This window comes from Agelaius tricolor, unplaced genomic scaffold, assembly GCF_023055355.1.
Source record: "Agelaius tricolor isolate 1412-34295 unplaced genomic scaffold, bAgeTri1.0.p SCAF_7, whole genome shotgun sequence".
Lineage (NCBI taxonomy): Eukaryota > Metazoa > Chordata > Aves > Passeriformes > Icteridae > Agelaius > Agelaius tricolor.
Genome location: NW_027269267.1, coordinates 14,919,193 through 14,943,812, shown reverse-complemented (window position 1 = coordinate 14,943,812; position 24,620 = coordinate 14,919,193). Strand labels below are relative to the sequence as shown.

The 24,620-nt window shown below is 39.1% G+C and overlaps 1 protein-coding gene across 1 annotated transcript in view; it reads left to right on the top strand.

The window, feature by feature from the left end:
* SMS (spermine synthase) overlaps positions 1-20,705 on the top strand; it is a 43,893-nt gene extending 23,188 nt beyond the window's left edge. The window contains exons 5-11 of the mRNA XM_071430396.1: positions 1,674-1,849; positions 3,637-3,793; positions 4,722-4,809; positions 5,784-5,898; positions 6,356-6,435; positions 16,541-16,656; positions 17,970-20,705. Of these exons, the coding sequence (XP_071286497.1) occupies positions 1,674-1,849; positions 3,637-3,793; positions 4,722-4,809; positions 5,784-5,898; positions 6,356-6,435; positions 16,541-16,656; positions 17,970-18,012 (775 nt within the window). The 3' untranslated portion in view covers positions 18,013-20,705. The remainder of the gene's footprint in view (positions 1-1,673; positions 1,850-3,636; positions 3,794-4,721; positions 4,810-5,783; positions 5,899-6,355; positions 6,436-16,540; positions 16,657-17,969) is intronic.
* The last annotated feature ends 3,915 nt before the right edge of the window (positions 20,706-24,620 follow it).

Genomic DNA, 24,620 nt, shown 5'->3' with positions numbered 1-24,620 from the left:
TTTACTCTAGGCATGCACGTGGTAGAAAGTGCAGCAGGTGCTTGAAGGAACATAAAAGTGAAAATGGGTCAAGAGAAGTAAAAAGCAAGTGTGAAATCAACAAGGCTCAGTAAAGCCAAGGAGCAAACTACAAAATAGGAAAACAGTTAAGCAGTACTATGGCAGAAAGTAGATCTGAAGGTTATGAAGAGAGTACAAGCAAAATGGTAGCAATTTGAAAAGTGGTATTATACTTGTGTATTGTTATTTCTGTTTCTCAGCTGTATGTAAAACAGTAATTATCTTGTTACTTCAACCTGGTAAAAGCCTCACAAAAGGTGCACAGTGTATGAACATAGATTATCTTGTATCTGTGGTTATGGAGGAGAAGCTTTCTGAGGCTGTTTTGATGCTGAAATGATAAAGGGAGTTTGTTGAATCCCTGTGATAGGTATTTCTTAAAAAACAGGTCAGGACAATGTCTGCCTGGAGTGATCTAGATCTTCTGCTTACCTTAGCATGGGGAAGTGAACCTCCTAGAACAGTGCATCTGGCATGGATCTTGCCACATGCTCATCAATGTCTTTTTTTTTTTTTTTTGCTTGTTTTTGATTTGTGGTGTTTTTATGGGGTTTTTTGGGTTCTTTTTAATTTGTTTTGCGTTTTGCATTGTTTTGTTTTGGTGCCAGCTGCACACATGCAGGTGCAGTAGGATGAAAGTAGCTGGAGAAGTTTCTCACATCTTGTTGTTGTAAGGCAGGGCTGCTCTTGCTCCCGCCGTGTGCCGCCATCTGGCGGCTCGCTGCGGGTAGGAAGCGTTGCTGGAACGTTGATTGGCAATCACTAGGGAATTTAGAGGAAGCCTGTTGGATCTGGTCTTCTGCTGCAGTCTCCTGGAAAAAACCCTTTAATTCTTTGAGGTACATGTGGGAGATCTGATGAACTCTGTGCCTGCATGTTTTGCCTAAATGCAATCTCTTTGGTTGTTTGCTGTCATTTCAAAGATAGTTTGTCTTTACAGGTGAAATGCTGGTTTGAACCAAGGTACATCTCTATGGAATTTAAAAAAATCCTAATACCCACAAACAACATACCCAAAACAGTCTTAGCAGACACTTGAACCACTTTTAAAAACTAATGCAGACTATTGAGTGATATCAAGGATTGTGGTTATGTACTGCATCAAACTGACCCAGCTCAGTTTGAAATGCTGTAATAGTTCTTTTTTTGTTTCTCTGTGTTAAAATGTATCTCAGTATAGTGTCAGAATGAGATCCACTTAATCTCAGAGAAATGTCATTCTTAACTGAAGATGGGAAGAGGTTTTGTCATGTTTTTTTGCCTGCATTCTGTTTTTATATTGTATTAATTTCTAGTCATGAGCTGATTCTTCTACAGAGGCTCATTCATTATGTAAATTCCATCTCTTAGAATAGAAAGAAATTTACAAGTACATTGTAGAAGTTGTACATAAAGAAGAACCATGTATGCTACCTGTCCTTTAGCAAGTTCAATATATAAAATGTATGACTGGTAAGTTTCCTATACATGTTAAGCATTAAATGTGGCAAATTTTCTTGGAAGCCTCTCACGAATATTATTTATTGTGGTGAATCCACAGTGTGTTTGAAGTGGATTTTTTTAAAATCTACATTCCAAATTTTTGTAATCTTCTTTCATATTATTTTTTTCAGGTTGCCAGCCATTTTGAGAGGAGGTGTTATTGATAGATACTGGCCCACAGCTGATGGGCGCCTGGTGGAGTATGACATAGATGAAGTTGTTTATGATGAAGATTCACCTTTTCAGAATATTAAAATTCTGCATTCAAAACAGTTTGGGAATATTCTTATTCTCAGTGGGGATGTTAGTAAGTATCATCTCATTTAAGGATCTCTGGTATGAAAATGTCAAAAGTGTTGTTTTCTATCCTGCTATGGCAGTTTTAATAGATGTCTAAGGGTAATGGTTCAGATGCTGGAAACTGTTTGTGCGTGTACACATAAATCTGTTCCTGTATATTCAGAATGTTAATCAGGCTGACCAGAGTAAAATCTAGAGTTAAAAAAAAAAAAAAAAAAATTTTCCAGAGTTAGTATCTTTGCTGCAGAAAGTGGCCTGGGAGATTAGAAGATGGTGTTCTATAGTAGAGCTTGCTCTCCTCCATTATTTTATATGAACTTTTCTGTTTGCCAGTCCAACCCTCTAAGAGCTTCTCTTTCACAAACAAGCTACTTTATCAGTCTTCAAAGTACAGTGGTGTTCTAAAGAAATATGAAGTGATACCTAGCATGTATGTGTATAATCCTGCTGCTCCCTTGATTCTCTTAGGTAATTTCCTGCTTGGTGAGGTATAGGACAGCTGTATCTCAAATCATTTAGCTGTTTTATTGGTGAACAAATAATAGAACTTGAACTCATAAGTTAATCAAAACAGTGACCCAACCTTTATGTGGGGGTTTTTATATGTGGTACTTCATGCCTGCTGACCTTTGTATTTTTGAAAGTGGACTTAGGAAAGGTGGACTGCTGTTCATTAAAGCTGGAGACTGCTGGAAAATCTAGGCAACAAAAGGACTATGCTTTGTAAAATCTCTTAGTTCTGATGTTGAAAAGGACTGACTCTGGTAAATGAAGGACGTTGCTGTCCAGGTATAGAATACCGACTTTCACTCTAATGGCAGAGTAATTAAGAAATTGAAATACAGCTTTTTGAAATCATTGGAAGTACCTCTAACAATTCAATTAGCTTTCTGCAACTGTCAGGAGGGCTTCTGTGCAGATGGCAGCTGAAAAGCACTGTTATTGAATTCATTAGCAAGGTATTTTGTAATCCAGATAGAGTTGTATTACAAATAATCAAATTGGATATTCAATTATTCTAGCCAGAAATTTTTATCAGAGTTTAATATAGGGATGAGGTTTTGCTTGAACATTATGACAATGTGCCTTGTAGGAAGGGAAGTATGCCATTACTTATTTCCCTTCCATGGGATTTTGAAATAACACGTTTTCTCATTTTGTTATTGTGCACTCATAAGTGAGGTGGTGATTGCCAGGCAGAGTGACAGGATATGCCACAATGTGCTGCTGCACAAAGCTTGGCCCTGCTAGTGTGTGGATCTTGGTCCTTGTTGTTGTAGCTTGGGAGTGTTACTGCCTGCTTTGAAGCTAATGCTGGCAGCAGGCAAGCTGCAGGGCCCTTCGGCACTTGGGTGTTGATGGTCATGTTTGTTTCTGTGCAGGGATCCACTGGTGTGCATCTAGGTTGCTCTTTTTAGCTGGGGTCCACAATGCATTTTCAGAAATTTCCAGATCTATCTCTTGCAGGATAAGTCTGAGATAAAAACCCACTGAAGTATGAAGTGAGGGCATCAAGTTACAAAGACTGATGGTTTTGCTCTGCTACTTTTTCTCCTGGCACACAGTACTTCTCAATGCTGAGGTGGCCATTGTTGGGCTCATGTGGAGAACTGGAGAAATCCTGTGTGGGATTCTGAGAGGAATCTCATTACTTGGACTGTCTCTGAGAGCCAGGTTGTTTCTGTAGGTGCTCTTGCTTTGGTCTGTATTGTATCACCTCTCGATTAATACTCGAATAATGAGAACTACTAAAGATTTAATATTGCTGTCCAATTCTTTCTTCCTTCCATTCAGATCTGGCAGAAAGTGACCTGGCATATACTCAAGCCATAATGGGCAGCGGGAAGGAAGATTACACTGGGAAAGAAGTGCTAATCCTAGGAGGTGGTGATGGAGGTATACTCTATGAGATAGTCAAACTGAAGCCAAAGATGGTTACTATGGTAGAGATATCCTTTGACAAATGGCCCATCATTCATATCAACCTGAGCTTTCTGCTGATACCCTAGCACTGAGCATAGTTACCTGTCAGGTTACCTGATTTGCATGAGGAGATGGGGTCTAAAGTGAAATCTTTTTGTCAACTTAGAGAGAGCCAGTGACTAAACATTTGTGCATCATTATGCAACACCTGCTTTCAGGTTCTCAATCCATACCATAACTCTCAGTAGCAGTTTGCATAAGGCTGGAAAGGAATGCCTTTGTCATCAGACTGATGCTTTCTCTAATAACAGAAGACAGGTCTGTCAAGTTTGGGCTCACTTCTGCCTTCTTGAGTTTGTCTGTTTTCCTAAAGAAAGCTATAAAAAAATAATGCCTAGAAGCAAAAAAACTTAATCAATAGAAATGTCAGGACTTGATGAACTGTATTGATGAATTGACCAACTCTGTTCTAAAAACACCAATACAAATCAAGTTTTCAACATTCTGTAATTGGTATAGTTTGTAACATAAACCATTGTTAGCCATATGGGATGTTGATCATCCTAGGTTTTGAGATATATTTGCTAAGACTAAAAATAATTGTTATAAAAATGTAGGTTAAAATCTTAACCTAGTTTAACTTTATGGAGTTATCAGTAGTCTTACAATTCACATTTCAGGCTTTCATAGTAATGATAGCCTAAGCTATCAAAAATATTGGTTAAAACTAAAAAGAAGCACTTTGTGATCATCTAATTGAATCTGGAGTACAGATCTATCTATGTACCAGTACAAAATCTATGTACTGGTACATAAGGTTGATTATTGCAGTATATATACCAGCAGACACATCTAATTACTTCTTTGCAATGCCCCTTTGTGAACTTGTTTCTGAAGAGGTAGAAACTCTTACCTCTATTTCTGGAATTTATGATGCCTTGACAAACTTCAAACATTGACCAAATGGTGATTGACGGGTGTAAAAAACACATGCGGAAAACGTGCGGAGATGTCTTAGACAATCTGAAAGGAGACTGCTACCAGGTAATGTTTTGTTCTTCTTTCACTGCAAGTCATATTTCAAATACACATAGACCTAGTCTGGAAGGACTGCTGTGGCAAAATTTTGGGGCCAAGTCTTCTGAATTAAGTTTGGGAAGCTTTTTTCCTTTTGTATGACACTTGCATATTTTACTAACTGGAGTTTATGTTGGAAGTATTTTAACTCTCCATCTTTAGACTTCTAAAAGGAATTGCATATGTAGCTTTTAAGGTATGTTAAATAGGAGAATGTTTGCTATAACTTAGAAATAAAGAAGAGATAGCAGTAAGAACGTTGTGTTTAACATCATTGCTTAAACTGTTAAAAAGAGAGAAGAAATGTGTTTCTTAGCTGTTCTATACTGTTGAAAATAGCTGAATTTGTAATACACATTTAAGAATTATTTTTAATTTGCAGGCAAAATCCCTTAGTATTACACTGCTATTACATTAAAATAAAAACCCCAACAGATGTCATGCATCCCTGCAGTTGAGTTCTTTGTGCGTCATCTGACAGCACTTACAAATGAGCTCAGGTGTAATCTGACATGTTTTTGTTTTCATTACTGGCCCTTAGATGTTGTCACAGCTATTAACTTACAGGAGTTAGCTAATAAAAACACACTAAAGAAATAACAGAAGTTACATGCTATTCCATGGAAATCAGTGGGCCTTCATACAAATACCTTATTTAACTCACATGTTGGAACTGCTAACTGTCATCAGCATTTGGTAGAAAGAGCAGTGGTCACAGATCTAGGAACTTCAGTCCTGGAATGCCTGTGTTTTCATTGTCATAATTACTACAAAGTTCCTCCTTTCTATATGATGTAAAAAGTTGAAAGTGGAGCCTAGAATTAAACATGTATTTAATTTTGTAATTTTTTCTTCCTAATTTCTGTGAATCCACATTTGTTCCTTTTACCTGGTCATTTTAGGGTATTTTTAGGATTAGCAACAATATTTCATTCTTACAGGTTCTAATTGAAGACTGTATTCCTGTACTGAAGAGGTATGCCAAAGAAGGAAGAATGTTTGATTATGTAATTAATGATCTGACAGCTGTTCCAATCTCCACATCTCCAGAGGAAGGTAAGTCTTCTAATTTATTTGTTTCTGAGAATTTTCACATTTCTGTCCTTCTGCTGCATAATAGTCTGCAGCATAAATGCTTTTATTTTTTTCAATTTAAAAAGCAGATCTGAGAAAAAAGACAGCTTTTTTTTTTTTTAATATTAGAAAAGACTAGCAAGTGCCTAGCACTCTTTTCAATCTCTTATTCCAGAATAATATGAACTCATGTAGCTCTTGAGAAGTATTTGGAGTTCATACTCCAGTAAATTTTCCTCACTGCATAATTTATTGAAAACTTCAGGAAAATTCCTGTGAAGAAAAAAAATACTCCTGCCATCATTGCCATTGTGTATGGTTTGCATTTGTTTTTTTTTAATCCAGGCTTTATTTTTTTTTTTAACTTTGCAAGTCTTGAATAATGTAATAAGTAAAGAAGCCAATAATGTGCTGTTTTTCAATCATTGCCCATATGCAGATTCCACATGGGAATTTCTACGGTTGATTCTTGACCTCTCAATGAAAGTCCTGAAACAAGATGGAAAATACTTCACACAGGTATGATACTTGGCTGTAATAAAAGTACTGCTTTATTTCTATTGCAATTTGCATAGTTTCAGTTAAAAAATACAAAACTAACTAAAAACCTACTTCAAGCTGATTTTCTCTCTTTAATGACCTATCAGGCATTTTTCCTGAAAGTTAGGATTTGCTAACTGGCTTGTCTTTTTTCATTATTTCAGCTGAATATATAGTGCTTTTGTCTGGAGTTCAAAAGCATAGTTTTAAGACAAAGCACACTGCAGAATATTGCAGCTAAACAATTCTTAGAAAAGCAGAACAGATGTACTTCATTAAGAGATACATGGCTTTTAAGCTAATGTCTCTAATTGTAGAGTGTAAAACATAGAAATTTGTCATTCATTAAAGTGTGAGAGTGACATAGGTGCAGTGGGATGAGAAAATTGGTATAGTCACCTCATAGGTAATAGAATTGTGGTATAGCTTTCAACAGATAATACTTCAAGTAATCCTGAATTTGAAATGCCACAGAGTTGTGTGCTATTGTACAAGAATGTGACAGGAGCCAGGGGATGGTTCAGTGAAGTCTCAGTTTCTGAAGTTATATTTCTTTTGTCATGCTCATAAACTAGTCTTCTGATGTGTGGAGAATCTAAGTACTGTAGTTTAGAATAATACCCTTAAGCTCTGAAATATATAGAAATTGGTTTACTGTAAAATTTTGCAGGTTTATAAAGAAAAACAAAACTTGTGGGATGAGGTTTCTGTCAATTCTAATATGCTGCTCTATTTTAAAATGCTATGGTTGTATGGGCAAGAGAAATTATCTTGTAGTTGAAATATCAGATATGATTAATGTGGTTTTACCACACTTTGAATTTTAATGGCTTTGCTGTTCTGTTAATTGTGGAATTATTTGTGGCAGATTTTGCTATCAAAAGGACACTAAATGTTTTGGAAACAGAGCAAGTCATGTTGCAGTTGCTGTCCTTGTAGCATACACAGTGATACTAGCTCACCTTGTTGGAATGTAGGTAAATGTATATCTGGGAACAGGTTTTGTTGGACTTTGCAAAAGGACTCTTGAGAAGAAGCTTGTGCTGAAAGCTGAAATGATGGCTGTGCTGCAGGCAGAGGTCAGGGGGGTTGTTCTGTGTCAGCTGGAGCCAACTGAGGTGGGGACTGGTGCAGCCCCTGCTTCTTGCTTTGTCCTCATGGGAGGAGATAAGTCAGCTCTCCAGCAAGTGATTGCACAGAAAGAAGGAAAGGACAGCAATCCTGAGCCAGCCCTGGTGGGTTTTAGCTGTTGTGAAACTATGCAATGTTATATTTTGTGGTCCCAAAGCAACAAGGTGGTACGTGGCAGGTTGGGAAAGAAACAATATTAAAATTGATGTGGCTTAAAATTGAACTTAGGGCTAATGGGTGGCCAGTGCAAGGGCTGGAGTATAGAAGCAGTGTTCTCTAGCAATTTAGTCTTCCTGAAGATGTTGAAGAAAGGGCAGCTAATACTGGGGCAGACAGCTATCAGAGTTTTGATACATCTATTGATAGACTACTCAGCCCATTTGATGGTCTTTGTAGCCACTTCCCAGTTGGGCCTGAAAAAAACAAAATAGTCCTCTGTAAAAATGGAATAATCCTCTCTATTGGGTTTATATGGCCAGGTTTTGGTAGTGAGGGGGAGTGGGAAGGGCTCCCCATGTCCAACAGAGGCAATGCCAGCTGGCTCCAGGGTGGACCTGCTCCTGACCAGGGCTGAGCCCATCAGTGACTGTGGTAGTGCCTCTGGGATAAGATTTTTGAAGGGCCAAAAGTTGCTGCACAATAGCCAGAGAGAGAAGTGAGGACATGGGAGAGAAACAGCTCTGCAGACTCCAAGGTCACTGGAGGAGGGGCAGAGATTCCCCTGCAGCCCATGATGAAGACCATGGTGGAGCAGGCTGTGCTCCAGTAGCCCATGAGGCTCCACAGGGGAGCAGAGATGCAGCTGCAGCCCCTGGAGGGCCCCATGGTGGAGCTTGTGGATACCTGAGGGAGGCTGTGACCCTCTGGGAAGCCCACACTAGACCAGGCTTCCTGGAAGAACTTGTGACCCTGCAGGGGACCCATGCTGGAACAATTAATGAAAAACTGCAGCCCATGGAGGGACTCATGTTGGAGGAGCTCATGGAGATCTCCCATAGAGGGAGACCCCACACTGGAGCAGAGCAGAGTGTGAGGGAGAAGGGGCAGCAGAAATAACATGGGATGAACTGACCAGAATCCCCATTCCCCATCCTCCATCAGTGCAGGGGGAAGAAGTAGAGAATTTGTGAATAAAGTTCACCCTGGGGAGAAATGAGAGGTAGGAGAAGGTACTGCTAAAATTTGGGTTTATTTCATATTATCCCACTCTGATTTGATGAGGAAATTGAGTTTATTACCCAAGCTGAGTCTCTTTGCCTCTGACAGTAACTGGTGAGTGTTCTCTCCCCAGCCTTATCTCAGCCCTTGAGCCTTTTGCTGTATTTTCTCTCCTCTGTCCAGCTGAGCAGGGAAATGCCAGGGTGTTTGTTGTGGGCACCTGGCACCCAGACAGGGTCAACCCTCCACACCCTCAGACAACTCAACAGTCTGGCCATAGGATGAACAGACTTTTGGGGTACTTCAAATAAAATTAGCTGTCTATAACTTTGTTTAAATTACTTAAATTTAAATTCAGTTGAACTAACTGAATCTGGCTACTTGGAGGATTGGTTTAACTATAGACAGAAGGTCAATACTACCAACTTTGGCAGCTTAGTCACACACTGGGAACTCATTTATGAATTTGAATGTTCTGTTGTGTTTGCTATTAAATGCCAGTGGTTTTATCTCTCTGGAATTGTGAATTTAAGTTACTTTTGCTCCAGCTATTTCAAGCCTTGCTGAAGAAATCATGTGCCTTTTAAGGCAGCTGTGTTTTTAAAATGCAGGACTCTGTGTGCCCCCCAGCCCCTTCTTTGCATTTTGGTTCTCTAAAACAAAAAAAACATTAAATTTCATCAAGGAAAGGGACTGAGGGAATGTCCACTTACTTGTCAGAGATCGTCTTTGCTATGGTGAGGAAATGTCTCATAGGAAAAATGCAGCAAAAGGATCGTTGTCCTGGTGACCACTAGCCAGCAATTACAGTTGTCTCTTCTGCCTTGACATGTTATACTAAGATTGAAAATTTCTGTTCTTTGCAGTTTGTAGTCTGTCCCCTTGCACCCTGAACAGAATCATGTGCATCTAATTAGGTTTTCATTTATATGAATGCCAAAGAAATGCTTTACCTAAAAGTGGAGTTGTGTTTACAGAATGCCATCCTTTCCCATAATGTATTGCTGTCTGTCTAAATGCCACTGCTGGGAAAAATAAAGGGAAATGCTCATCACCTCTTCATTGAGCTCTGCACAAATTTTAGAAAATGTTCTGATCTGCACGTGAATTGTCAGCAAGCAGGATCTAGTGCTGTCTAACTCCAGATGGATATAATTTATCTGAGATTAGAAAAAGAATTATTTCTGAAATGCTGCTCTTAACACACCTGGTGGTTCCCTCGGGATTCCTTCCGTGGTGATCCTCGGAGCAGTCTCCAAAGGCTGCTGCAGGATGTCCCGTCACCACTAGGTGGAGGCAGGTAACCAGTATTGCCTGGCAGTTGATGAACATTTATAGAGATTCTGCCTGTGGAAGGTTTTTCAGACTATTTATTTGTATTCCTAGGGGATACAAGAACTTATGTGGCCAATTTTAAGATGCAGGAGGGACTTCTTCCTTTTTTTCATCTCTGAAAAGATATAAAAGGGCAGTTAATGGATGTCATTCTCTGCTGCTTTAAGTTTGTGTCTGAGTGTGTTTGGGGAAAAATGCCTCTATTTTCTCTGTGCAAATAGTAATCACAGCTTAGAAAAAAAACCTGTATGAGTAGCAGCTGTGCTTTACACACCCTTGCTTTTCTAGCTGTATCATCCATATTGAGTGTTGCAGCCTACACAGGATCTGCACAGAGAGACTTTAGGGCTCTTAGCCTGCAGAACTTGCAAACCTGTCTGTAGGTTTAAGACTTGAAGCTTGTTTGTAAAAACTTACTGTTAAACATAATCCCACCACTCTGAGGTTCAATGGTCATATGGTATGCTCTTATTTCCATTCTTCTTCTGAAGCTGAAGCTTTGAAATGTTTAATGATATGATATGATAGGAGGCCATGTCTGTGGGGTGCTTGGTGTTATGTTCTTCAAGGAGAGAGAGAGGTCCAGGCTCCCAGCTATCACAGTGGAGAGAAATGGGAATTGATAAGGTTGTAAGACCTTGGTGTATCCTGAGGTCCACTTTCATCTCTAATATACCTTCCTGGCAACTTGTTTTCAGACACTCTTAAGTGTTTTTATAGTATTGGACTTTATAAAAGTATGATTTTTATATGGCCCAAGTGATTACTTTCAAGTGAGTATATATACTTGTAGATATCAGTATGATATGTGGCTTTTCTTTTTCTGAGCCATCACTCTTGTGCATTCACAGTACCATGTGAGCATTGTCCCAAGAGATGTCAAGCCATGCTCTGTCAGATGCAGAGACTGGTTGCAAGGTTGTCTTTGAGTGTCAGTGGATTATTTGTAGCTAAGAAAATGCCTTTTTCTGTGCTAAGTTTTTGTTCTGTTGATCTAATCTTTTGAGGTCGAGAAGGCTATAATTTTCAGCCTGTTTATGTAGTAGAACCTTTAAAAATACCTCTGAACAGGAATTTGTGACTTCCTGGTTGGGGTCACTCAGCCCAGGCAGGATAGAACCTCAGACCACTCATGGGTTCCAGTAAACAGCACTGACCCACTGAAGGGATCATGTGTCTCCTGCACCAGCATGTGGCCCTTCACTGAGCTGTCTCTTCCTGGCCTCTCTCTCATACAGCCCTCTAAATGTCCAGACAATCATCATGTTGCTCCATAGTTAGACTCCTTTTTTTGGCTGCTGTGTGGGCTTTCTAATTAGCATTTCCATTGAGGGAACAAGACTCTCCATGACTGAACCATGAAAGGAGGCTGGAAGAATGGCTGTATGTCCCTATGGGAGCCTCTGTGATTTCTTGGTAGTTTGAGAGACTTTAAGGAACAGACATTTTCATTTCCTTATGTTGCTGAGAGTTTAGCCAGTGGAGGTACTTACAGTTGGGTTTGCCTCCATTATTTCCTTAACAGCCCTCCCTGTGCCCCAAAACCTAAGCCTAGCTTTGATCTAGGTGTTCCATGCTCTAATAAGTCTTACTGCTTATTAGTCACTCTGAAGGGAGGAAGGATAAAATCCAACCATGGCCATGCCCAATTCTGGCACATCATTTTAAAATAAAAATAGAAACCCATGCTAAACATAAAAATTAAACTTCTCTGGCATACAGTCACAGACAAAGGTGGCCCATGACAATGACATATGGGGTAAGACATGTAAGAAATGGGCAAGTATGGAAAAGGGATTCTCTCACCTGCTTTCAACTCACTAGTTTACTTTCTGAGGGTTGGAGGAAGCATAGTGGCCTAAGTAACCACTTGATGGACACATCCACTTTATAGATGGGCAGAGTTAAATGGAACTTACAGGATTAATTGAAACAATTTTTTTTGCTACTTACTTTAAGGAATGTTTTTGGTCTGTCCAGAACTGTGTTTCTTATTTAAATTTGTTGTGCATTGTTCTGTAGAAACCTAAAAATGAAACCCATGGAACTACACAATTTCTGCCTTGTGAGAGCCCAGAAAATGCATACTGGGAGATGGGCATGAGCTGTTGAAGTGAGTGCAAGCACTGAGCAGACTCAGGATGCAAAGGCTGTCTTAAGGAAGGTCTTAGAGATTAAGATTTGTTAATCTCAAAGTTAAAACTACCTCAAGTACTTTTGTGTCAGAAAGATATGTCTTAAGGGTAAAAAAAAAAAAATTCATAATTCTTACCTTCCTAGTTCTTACCAAATTGTTTGACATGGAACAGAGATTAAGTGAGAGAGGCTGGGGAGAGGAGTTTGGTAAAGTCTTTTGTATATATTGAAAAATTGGCTGAACCCTGTGGGGAAAATAAAAGGAAGTGATTTTGCTTTTGAAAACATGTAATTGGTGAGTCATCTGCTTTAAACCTTGTTAAACAGCATTCAGTATTAGCTATTGTTTGAGTTATATGGTGTCTGTTCAGAACAAACAATGCATGGCTCTACCACATAGCTCTTCATTAGGCAGTGGGAGTTAAAGTGAACACTGTTGCATTCTGAGCTTGGTTCCCTGTGGCATTTTGGTGATACTGGAATATCTAAGTGTGATTGACATTGTTACTAACACTGTAGTCTTGGTTAATAAAGCTGGTCATGTTTTAAAGAAAGGTCTTAATAATACTGATTTTTTTCAACAAGTTTATTGAAATAAGCCTTAAGTGTCATAGATTTGATTTTTGGAGTGCTTAACTTTGTGTTGAGTAAAGACAGGTAGTTAAAAAACATAACTATGCAGAACTATAAAATCCTGTAATGTTTGTCCAGAAGAAAAATGTTGATAAAAGAGCCAGGTGAGTTGTCTGAAGCTTTAGGCAAGATCTTGATTTGGAGATTGGAGAGTTGTGGGTTTGAAAAGTAAAAATTATTTCTTGGCGTGTTCATTGTTCCTGTGATTTGTTTTCCATGGTGTCTGCAGTGATTTGTCTCTTGCTGGAGAAGGGAGAAATGATGAAACACTGAAGGACAGTCTGGGAAACTGTATACTCTTCTATCATTGTGTATCCTGTTCAACTTCCTACGTAATAGTGGTGTGCTCTGTAAATTACCTAGCAGTGCTCCTATTTGTGACTCAAATTGCACACACAAATTGTTTTTAGTTTTCTTTTGCATTCAGTCTGATGTTGAAACAAAATGATATGTTTGGTGAAGGGCAGCTGAACCAAAAAAACCCACCACAATCCCCTGGATAATAACAGGTTACTAAACAAGTGCTGCAGCAGTCTGTTCATTGTGCTCAGTTTGTGTTAGTCTTCTACTTTTGACAAGTCTCATTTCTTTTCTGATACCCAAACATTTGGGTTTAGAAACCCAAATTTTTATTAGAAAATTTCTATATACAGCAAGTCATTTTCCTTTACCAAATAAACATGTACTGGTTTGTTTGTGCAATATGACCAAAATTATAATCAAACATGTTTTATGCAAGTTCTTTTGAAGGAGTGCTTTCCCAAATACGATTTTTAAAAGATTAGAGAGTGATAGAATAGAGTGGAGTCATAGGATTTCGTGGTGTGGTAGGGCCCACAACAATCATCCAAGTCCAACTCCTGGCCCTGTACAGGAGAACCCCAAGAATCACATCATGTGCCTGAGACCATTGTCAAGATCCTGTGTTAAGATTTTTTTTAAGTTGAGGTTTTCTTTTCTACTTGTGAAGACTTGAGCACAGTCCAAAAAAAAATTGAGCAGGATGCAAAAAATTCAGAAGAAGATGAGTGGAATGAATTCTCTTTTCACTTCCTCTGGAAATAGAAATGTTTTAAACACACTGTGGAAAAAATCCTACCAATAAAAAGTAGGAAAAATAGTATAAATCCCAAAGTCAGAATGTACATTTCACAGTTTGATTCTAGTTATCATGTGATGTTGTTACATGGAAAAATCAATGTAAATGGAGCTGTTTAGAAATACTGATTTCAAATGTCACCTCTGCTTGTTTTAGCCTCTGCCTGTTGTATGCTTTATAGAGCACAGATAGTACTTGTTCAAGTGCATCTTAGTTCCTTGCTTTTTGAAAATGAATTTTCAGTTGCATCTGTGTGCATGTAATAACTTAAAGGGCATTTAAAAAAATTGTGGAGCACCAAAAATAAGCTGCACAGTAAAACAAGTCTTTCATAAAGCCTCTGCTCCAGGATTTAAAAGCTTTGCAGTGTCTTAGCAGAGCAACACAATGTGTGAAACATAGGCAGTCAGACACTGGAAGCATTGAGTAAGTCCTTGGTGCCTGGGGTCCTCATTTCAAGTTAGGGGTCCTAAAATACTGAATAAGATGTGAATGTAAGGGAGCTGATTTTTGTTTAGATCTAGTGTTTTCTAATTGAGTCATGTGCATTCTTTCACAGTCAGGAGCAGGTTGCACATGTTATTGAATGGCAGGAACAAATGAGATGCTGCATTCAATAGTCAGTTAAAAAAAAACCAACAAAATTATGTGTACTTGAGTGTACACACAAACACTTCCTAAAGTCCTTCAGAGCAGCTGGAAGATCCTGTCATTCTGGAGATAGAGGATCTTGCTTTAGACTTTCTAACACAGTTTCTGTGCCTTGCATTTCTTGCTATCATTTTGTGGGGCTTTGGCTCTTGTGCTGGATCTTTGGGACCTGTGTGTAAAAAATTTCCTTTTTGTTCTCCTTTTTATCTTCTTTGGCAAACATTCCTTCACTAGAAGTAGTAAAATGTGTGGGAAAGCTGAGGATTTTTATATTGAGAATAGCTCTAGAAAATGCTAGTTAATGCTTCTGTATCTACTGATCAGAAATCAGAAGAGGAAAACAGGGTTTGTGCTAGATCACAGTAAAAGCCATTTATACTATATGCTAGTAAAACCCAACCACTAGGGGAGGATGGGGACACTCATCTGAAGATCTCATCCTACCCCACAGATGGCCAGACTGGCACATACTGTGTGGGCAGGAGAGATTCACAGTCATCATGTAACCTGCTGTTGATGTGCAGTGTTTCAGCATGCTTGGTTTATCATGTTTAGGGCCTATAGGTTGAGCTGAAGATTCCTCAGGAAAGTGGTGGAAGTAGAAGACCACAATTCAATTCATTTGGCTGTCAGTGTGCCCAAGGGCCTTTAACAATATCTCCACCTTGACCACAGTCACAGAATATATTTTCTCTGTGCTGTGCCACAGCAGCAGTCCACTTCTTTTTGGTGAGTCTTCATTCAGTGCCTCCTACCTGGAAAAAAACAACCTGAGTGATTTGTAGACCACGCAGTGGTGACTGTATTCAACTTCACTTAGTTTCAAATTAGTATCCAAGTAACTTGGATTTGCACACTCTTCCTAAGACCATTGAATTTAAGGTTGTAAAGTGTTTGCTTGTCTACTTGGTTAGGTAGTCAAGAAACTTGACAAAGTTTTTTTGATTGAACTTACACAATTGATTTTTATTGCTTTGGATTGTTGGTGTTTGTTCAGCCTGGTGTTCTGGTGAGCTCACTGTAACCACTAAATCTTCAAATGTGTTATGGGTATGGAGAATTCAGACTTCTAATTAGAGCTTTCTCCATATGGGGACCCCAGGTATACATTGCAGTAACTTCTGCTTCTTACTAATATTTAGCTGGGGACAAGGTAGTGCTTGCAAATAGGAGTTGCTTGGGAGAGAGTTGGGTGGGGTTTTTGTTTTAATTTTTTTTTGGGGGGGGATGGGTTTGGGGTTTTTGGGGGGTTGAGTGTTTGTTTCTTGGGGTTTGCTTTTTTTTTCATTCCTCACTCAATCCTTGATGTATTTGTATTCCAAGAATGAGATGTTGTTTCACCCCTAAGACAAAAAAGTATTGTAGGAATATCTTCTTTTTCAGAAGCATGACATGTGGAAACTCAAGACAATGTAGCCTGCAGCCAGAGAACTTCTATATAATTTGATATATTTTGTCACATTGCTTTGTGGAAGAATCTGTTTAAAATTAATAGGCTATAGTTTTTTAAAAAGTGCATTTAAACACTGTAAGATCTAGGCAATGTTAAATAACTGAGAAAAATCTGGATGTTGTAATACTGTTTACTAATAAGTTTAAGCAATTATAAAGAAAATGGTTATGGAGTAGATGTTATAGGTAAACAACACATGGTGGTCTGTTTTAACTGGAAGCCCTCATATAATGATTGCTTTTGCTAATGAGAATATAGATCATCCCCCCCCATACTTACCCTTTCTTGAAAGGATACAAATTGTTGTTTGCTGTAGGCAGAATGAAGACAAGCTGTTCAGTGTTTGCATTGTAAATATTAAATATTAAGAACAGCATGTATCTGGTTCTGAAATATGTGGGAGCCTGGCAGTAATGTCAAAATGTATATGTTCATCTGAAATTTTGCTTATTTGCTTGATTGTGACTGGGATTTTTTTTTTTCTTCAGGGAAACTGTATCAATCTGACTGATGCCTTGACTCTGTATGAAGAACAGCTTAGCAGGCTTTATTGTCCTGTGGAGTTTTCAAAAGAAACTGTGTGTGTTCCCTCCTACATGGAATTGTATCCTTAAAGACTGAAGAAGACTGGAGAGTGTGTATTAATAAATCAAGCAAGCATAGATTGTTTGGAGGTAATGAACTCAAGCAAAAAGGCAGTTCTGATTTAAATACTTAATGGTTTTTTTCATAGTAAATGAAGTATGGCAGTTTTGAGGATAATTGAAGGAATTATTTTCTAAAAGTGCTATAAATTCACAGCTGGTAAAATGATCAGCACCTTTCATGAATAAGCTGTATTTTTGTTAATGTTTTGAGTGGTGTATGTGATGTAGGATAAACTGTGTGATAAAGATAATGCTGCCTGGGAGTTCTGACAAGGCTGTATCTTATTTTCTTTTCTTCTTTTACTAAAATAAGAAACTAACTTCATACAGATTACATGATCCAGATCTTTAGATATTATCTGATAGAGCTATTCTTGAACATACAGTTCAGACTTTACTTTTAAGGCTGGGGAATGGGGAAGAGTAATTCCCAACAATAATTACTAGTTAGTGTTACTGGAAAAAATATTCCAAGTAGAGGGTTATGCCTATTCTCAGCAACCTCCCATTCCTAAAAATAATCCTTCATAATTTCTTCAATTTGTGGGTGGTAAGGAAGTTATGTAAGGAGCCTAGAAGTTTAAACTTCAAGCCCTTAGTGTGAGAGGGGCATTTTGATCTGCTGTAAGGTGGTTCTGCCATCTGCACTTGCCTTGAGTGTTTGCTGCTTTTGTGGGATCTCCCTGGAAATATTTCTGCAGAGTGAAGCCTGCTGTGGCTGTCTCTCTTGACAGGAAACATCTTTTCACAATCTTTGTATTCATAATACATTAAGCACATGATACTGCCACAGCCTTTCTTGTGTTGTGTGTGTTCATTTGCCTCCCTCCCGTGTCCCTAAGCCCAGTAGTGCTCACTGCTGCAGCCCCCATACCGACCCCATATTGACCCCAGACTGACTGCAGCCAGCTCCTCCTGCTTCTCATTATTGTCAACTCTTTGGGAAATGCAGATTGGACCTTGCATTTTCAAGACAAAAGAATGTGAAGGATATCAGGATACTTGCCCTTAAAGCTTACAGTTTCAGAGAAAGTGGTTATTTTTCCCTTTATGACTGCCAGGCCTTAATGGAACATGTATGTGTTTTGAAGAGTAGGCATCTTTGATCTGCTGAGTCAAGAAGAGAATCCAGGTAGATATCACTTTTGAGTGTTTTCCCTACCCTTTATGAGCTACCAGAAGTTTTCAGAATTTAAATATAAGTAAAAAGAACTGCATTTTAACTGTGTACAAGTGTTGCCTTTTTTCCTTAACTGCTTATTTTCTCCAGATGGGTATTCTACACGATTTGGAAGAAACAGACTGACATCTGAACATCAAGATTATTTGAGATGATCCTAAATGTACATGCTGCATGGAGCATATAGGCCTGCCACATGCTGCACATTGGCATCTTGAACCTTTAAATTATATGCTGTAGATGATCCTGAAACTTAGTCATGCTATTGATTGTGAATTCTTTAAATGTTTTTTTATTATTATTTTAATTTAAAAGCAAATGGAAAATGTATATTTTGACGAGCTAGGGTGTTATTTTTGAAAGTCAACTTAGATGAATAAGCAGCAAAACTATATAGCTGCTGACTGCACTGAACCTTTAGAATGTGATCCTTTTTATTTTTTTGTAGATCTTCACAAACTGGTTGATTAAAAAAGACATCTTTAGCATTTCATCCCTGAAGGGTGGTCCATGGAGTTTTTGTTGTTTATGTTTTTCCAACAGATTTTTCATTTATGGTGCTTTTTAAAAATGGGAGAGGGTTTTGTGTGGTTTTGGTTTTTTTAAATGAACACTGCAGTGCTTCCATATAGAGAAGGGCATAACTAAAAAAGAAAAAAAATCTTGTGGGAGAATACCCCAAGTCCTTTGTTGCAAAGGGAAGAAAGCCAGTCTTAAATTTTTACTTACCCTAGCAATTCATCATTGCTGTAATCTCTGCTGCAGAAGAATCTTTGGCCTTTTACCTCCTGGATTTTTTTAGTTGCTGCCATATTGATTATTTGGATTCTGATATGGATTTGACAGTAGCTTTCTACTGAAGCATGAAGATCAAGGCTGCGTTTTTATTCCACCATGGTGCAAGAAATTGAGTGTAATGAGGTGCATGTGGGCATATCCTCTCCCCAGCCTTATGGGAAGCACTAGATTTTTGAAGCAAAAGTTGGCTTAGAGGATGAAGAAATATGGGTGTGATATGATCTATCTTTATGTGCACCTGTACTGAATGTTTTGAGGTGTGTGTGCTTCAGTAGGGTCAATGATGGCTGTATTGCCACAGATGGCCCATATTTTCTGAGGCTCTTGCTCAGTTAGGTTCACTTGCAGTGTAAAAATCAGTAGAAGCTGGGGTGCCTTGTAGTTCTGTTCTGGAAGAAAATGCATTTTTCTTCAGCAGTTTCTCATGCTGTCAGAAGTTATATTTTTGTAAGAGTTTGCTATGTAGCAACTAAAATATTTGTGATTAAAAATCCCACTTGAAAGGAAGTAGGAAGGATATGACCAATATGTGCATTTTTTACTTTTCCAAGGTAGAATAAGTAGTGCACTATTTCCCTAAACACTCTAATCCTGAGCAATGATCTTTCATTCAACACCCATATCAACATTTTCTTAGTTTTATTGGAGAGAGTTGATTTGCCCCACCAATATACTGTTAATGAAAACAAACCATACAAAAGCTGTCCTTTCTGTTTCTAAACCATACATAAAGAAAAATTTTATTGCATCCCACAATATATAAACTTTTCATAGACTCTGAGTAGCCTATGCAGAATTCCAAAGTGATACTCAAAAATGTGGCAAAATTTGCTTTTTCTTTGGCCTATAATTGGTCTAAATGTTTTCAGTTTGGATAGCCAATTAGAAGCATTTTTCAGTCTTACTATTTTAAATTATCTCAGTTAATTCTCTAATATACACAGGGCACAGTTCTTCCATGGCCTACAGCTTGTGAATCACTGAATACTCCCAAAGAACAGAGCTTCCCTCTAAATTGAACAGTTTCCTATATTTCCCTGAGTGTTCTATGTCTGTTGTAGGCATCCCAGAAAATACTTTGATATTATTACCTGTAATCTAATAGAGACTCTTCCTTTATGATCCAGGACTGCAATCAGTTTGTCTAGCTGCAGATGAATGCAGATACCCTGTAAGCAGGTGTGTCCATAATTTTGCAAGCATGAATATTTCCATTGGTTCTTGGTGTGATTACTCATGTAGATGAAACGAAGCCCACAGGGACAGAGTTCAGAGCATCTGTGTTCCTGGGTGAGCTTGGCAGATGTAGAAATCAGTCACAGCAGGTGGGGGTAGTTTGGTTTTTAGCAAGGAATTTTGTGAGCTAGAAGATGACTTAAATCTGCTCGTTGTACCAGGGCTTGTGCTTCCCTTTGGTATCGCTGCACAGGGAGCTGCTGGGTGTGCAGGGATGTTCTGGAAAGATTCCCAGAATGACCAGGGGACCTGAATTGCATATTAGTAGCTGAGAGGCAGCAGTGCTTGCAAACTTTTCAACTAATAGGGTATGAAGAGAGTTGGAAGAATTTTTTTGTCTTTAACTTTTTTAATGTAGTGTTTCACAGTGATAGATGCAGTATAAAGCAATTCAGCAAACACTGAACATTATATTTTTTTAAGTTGCTGAATTGATTCTAAGCAAATATATATACACATTGTTAGTCTTTATTTATTTGTTGCTGTAGTATAGATTTTTTTAAAAAGAAAAACAAGTATCTGTGTTAGAATTTTCAAATGCAAACTGCTATAGCTGATCAGTTTTCCATGTTTAAGGCCCATTGGGAAATGGCTGTGAGTGCTGCACTATGTATGCAAACAGTTCCCAAGACATGGTTAACATTAGAGGTTTCTTAATTATTCTTTGCACTAAATGCTGCTTCCACCTAGAAGTTACTGATTGATAGTAGTTTGTGCAAGGAGAAGACTGCTGGCATTGTATCTACTGCATCGGTGCATTGCACGTGTTACAATAAAGGTACGCTGTCATTACTTGTGTGTTTGAATTGTTAAAGCCATTGTGGATTCCATGTTCAAATGACAGAATCTATGGGTATGATGCTTGCCATTGTACCTCCTTTTTCCTTGTTGCATAAAGGTACTTCTGGTCCTTTTATTGAGTATCTTTTCTGTCTCAGATTAATAAATTGTTATTTTCCATATAATAAATGCTCAGATAAGATACTCTGTATATGGAACAGTGCACTGATATTTGTAATGGGGTGGGAATCACTTGATGCTTCAGTGATATTTGCCTAGAAAGAGTTAATTATCTGTACAGCATTTTAGATGTGAATTCTCTAAAGGCCTCTAAATGGAAGTTTGAATTTTTCTGCTAAAGCAGTGAGTTTGCTTTAGGGGACAGTGACTCATTGTGTGGCACAGAGAAAAGACAGGCTTAGGAGAAGTCAGTGTGACATTGAGAGTGATGGAAACTGGCACAGAAGTTTAAAAAACACGGAGAAGGGCACAAACAGGATGGGCACATCAAAGAAGTTATTAGTCTTACCAAATCACACCCCAGAATAATGTCATACAATGAAAGAAAGACATTACTCCCAGAAAATGTAGAGAGATTTACATGAATTTCAGCCAACTGGAAAAAAGAAATATTCACATCTGCATTAAGTACAGTGATAGCAGAAAGCTGGCTAGTAGGGAAAAAGAAAGGGGAAAGGCTTAACTTTGAGGGGAAAAAAGTCTCACACATAGACTGAGGGTACAATAAGGAGTAATTTTGGAGTGCCTGCATGCAAGATAGGTATCTTGGGTTTTTATTTTTGCTGTTTGAGAGTCTGAGGTGTTGACAGCTTGCTGGAGGGAACAAGGTTGAGGGGATGGGTGAGAGGAAGAGAACTCAATTTCTTATTTTAATTGAGGAATAGGAGACTGCAGATGACGTTGCCTGTGGGTAATAGGAGAAAGCTGACAAACTTTGCCCACAGAGAGAAGAGTAGCTGGAGTCATTAGAGATGCCAAGGGAGCGAGTGAGAGAAGTAGCAAAGTAAGCAAGTGCTGCAGTGATTAATAATAGCACTGAGCAGCTCAGAAGTGCCTTTTTGAAATGTGGAATGCTGTAGGAAGCAAGGAATGTGGAATGGGAACTGGGAGGATATCAAAAGTTCATACTGTGGTCATACATGGCAGGGAACTTGAGCTTCAGAGGTAGAAGTTGAGAAGGTAGAAAGAAGGAAAAGTAAAATGTGAAATTAACTTCATAATTGGAAGTGTGATGAGAAATATTCCTGTGCAGTGTCAAGAGTGGAGAGTATGCAGGGGCAAGATGCATTACGTTGAAAAGGAACTGAGGAAATGAGCCAGGAGAAGGAACCAAGAAACAGGATAGCACAACAGATGTGGTGTGGGGATTTGAAGAACACATCTGGACATACAAAAAAGTGCCAGTCACACTGCCCAGCCTGTCCTCTGATGGTATTGGATGCAGAAGAAAGAGAAATTGGAAACATTTGGGTTTGTTTTGTTGTTGGTTTTTTTCTAACTGAGTAATGAGTGCAAGATGTCTTCTAAGTATTTTAGAAGGAAAAGAGTTTAACTGCTGGAAATTAAATGAAGACTAAAAGGAAACTTCAGATTAAGGAGTGTTTAAGGGTAGACTGATTACTGAAGCAAATAAATATGAACTTCATGAAGTCCAAAGGCAGGGCAGCTGTGGGATTTAACTGTTGTGGATTGTCACTGAGCATGGCAAGGGAGGAAGGCAGGAAGATACCCGGGGCTTCTCTGCTGTCTTCAGCTCATGGAACTGGAAATGCTGATCAGAACTGGCAAATGTATGATAACAACTAAAAAGCACTGCTACAGCCATCTGACTTCAACATGCCATGATAACTTTGTGAGTTACTTGAGAGAAAATTCTCATTTTCAGTGATGAATGCACAGTACAGTGTGCCTGTTCAGCACCCAAACACAAAAGTATGTTATTGGTGTATAATGGAAACATTTTAATGCAACTGTTCTTTGTATAGACACAGAAATGCACCAGTGGAATTAAACAATGGTTTTAGTAGATGGGAATAACAAAGATGAATGTGTACAGCTCTATGAAGCCTTTGCTTATTCTGGTAGCTGCTAGTGTTATCTAACACTTCCCTGTTTAACCTAATTATCAAACCTGGTGGCTTTGATTTTTAAAATTATTTTATGCCATGCTTTGTCCTGATTCTGCTCTTAAGCTCCTCACTGGACATTCTGTGAATTACTTCCTAGTGATTGGCATGTCTTGTAACACTTAAGTGTTTTCAATGATGTTTTATAACCACTGGTTAGTTAATTAGGGTGGAAGGATGACAGGTTTTTTTCAGGAAACAAATTTTTGACAGCTCATTGTTTAAAATCACAATGAAGACTGACAGAATACTTATAGGAACATGCCATGACTTTTCTTTTTAGAAAGGACCAAATACCGTTAGAAATTTTCACTTGTGTCTTGAATTAAAATGTTTATACTAGAATTGTAAAATTCTTACAGTATATATAACAGTTAAATACTAAGGAAAGGAAAGTTATGTGCTGGCATTTTCTGGAGCTGATTTGCAGACAGCCATGTGCCTTAAGTTGTAGTCTAGATGCACTTAATAGAAGCATGAAGATAATCAACAATTAACCTAATACTGCCAACACTAAAGCATGTCCCTGAATGCCATATCTGCTCCATGGCTGGTGACTCATCTGCTTCCCTGGACAGCCTGTTCCAGTGCTTCACAAGGCTTTCAGTGAAGAAAATTGTTCTGAAGAGCCAGTGTAAACTGCCTGTGGCACTAAGTGAGGCCACTGGCTCTTGTCCTGCTGTTTATTACTGGGGGGAAAAGAGTGACCCCCACCTCTCTACAACCTCCTTTCAGGTGGTTATAGAGAGCAGTAACGTCTCCCAGTCTTTTTCCAAGGCTGGAGAAACCATCTTGCCTCAGCTGCCCCTCCTAAGGTTTTTGCTCCTGGGTCCCTCAAAGTGAACCCCCAAAGGCCTGTAGAGGGCCCTGAGTTTTCTGTTCCTGACTGTCAGACCTTCACCCACTGCTGAGGCCTCACCCACCTCTGGATGCAGTTTGATGGCTTCTGAGAGATGGCCTTGTGTACAGAGACTTCTGTTTTTTGCTTTTCTTTCTGCACTGCTCCAAAGCAGAAGCATTGCCTGTGTCTCCTGGGCAGCTGCAAGGGTCGCTCATGGTGCAGGTAAATGGGTGTCTTTGGCCCGGGTTTCTGGCCCTGTGAGCAGCGAAGCTGCAGTGGCTGGGCTGAGAAGTGACAAAATGCTGCACAGTGGGGTTGGGAACAGCCCTGTGAGCAGCTGGGTGAGAGGAGAAGGGGAGAAAGTACTGCAGGCATCGGAGGAGAGATTCCCCTGGGGCCCTGGGCAGCGCTCCAGTGGAGCATGGGCTCCCCTGCAGCCCTTGGAGGGAGCTAGGCCAGAGCAGGGATCCACATGCTCTCCACAGGACTTGCACTGGGGCACGTGGCTATTTCCTGAAGAAACTACAGCCCCTCTGGCAACAGGTTTATTCTGAAGGACTGTGGCCCTTGGGTGGGATCCCACTCTGGAGCAAGGGAACAGTGTGTGGAAAATGGAGCAGCAGGGTAGAGTTGGTGGTAGTGACAGAGCCCAGCTCGGTGCCTTGCACCTCTCAGGGGAGCAGGGCAAGGAAGGGGCAGGAGTGAATTTGAACCCAAGAAAAAAGATGAGGTGTGAGAGGTGTTTAATCTTTGTTGCTCACTTCCCTGCATTTTTAACTGGCAACATATTGAACCAGTTTGGTAACTGGTAAAATGATGAGTGGAACAGAAGCTCAGCTGGAAAGAACATCTAGAGCAAAAAGAAGTATCTAGTCCAACTTCCTGACCACTTCAGAGTGACCAAAAATTAGAGCATGCTGTTAAAGGGCATTACCCAAA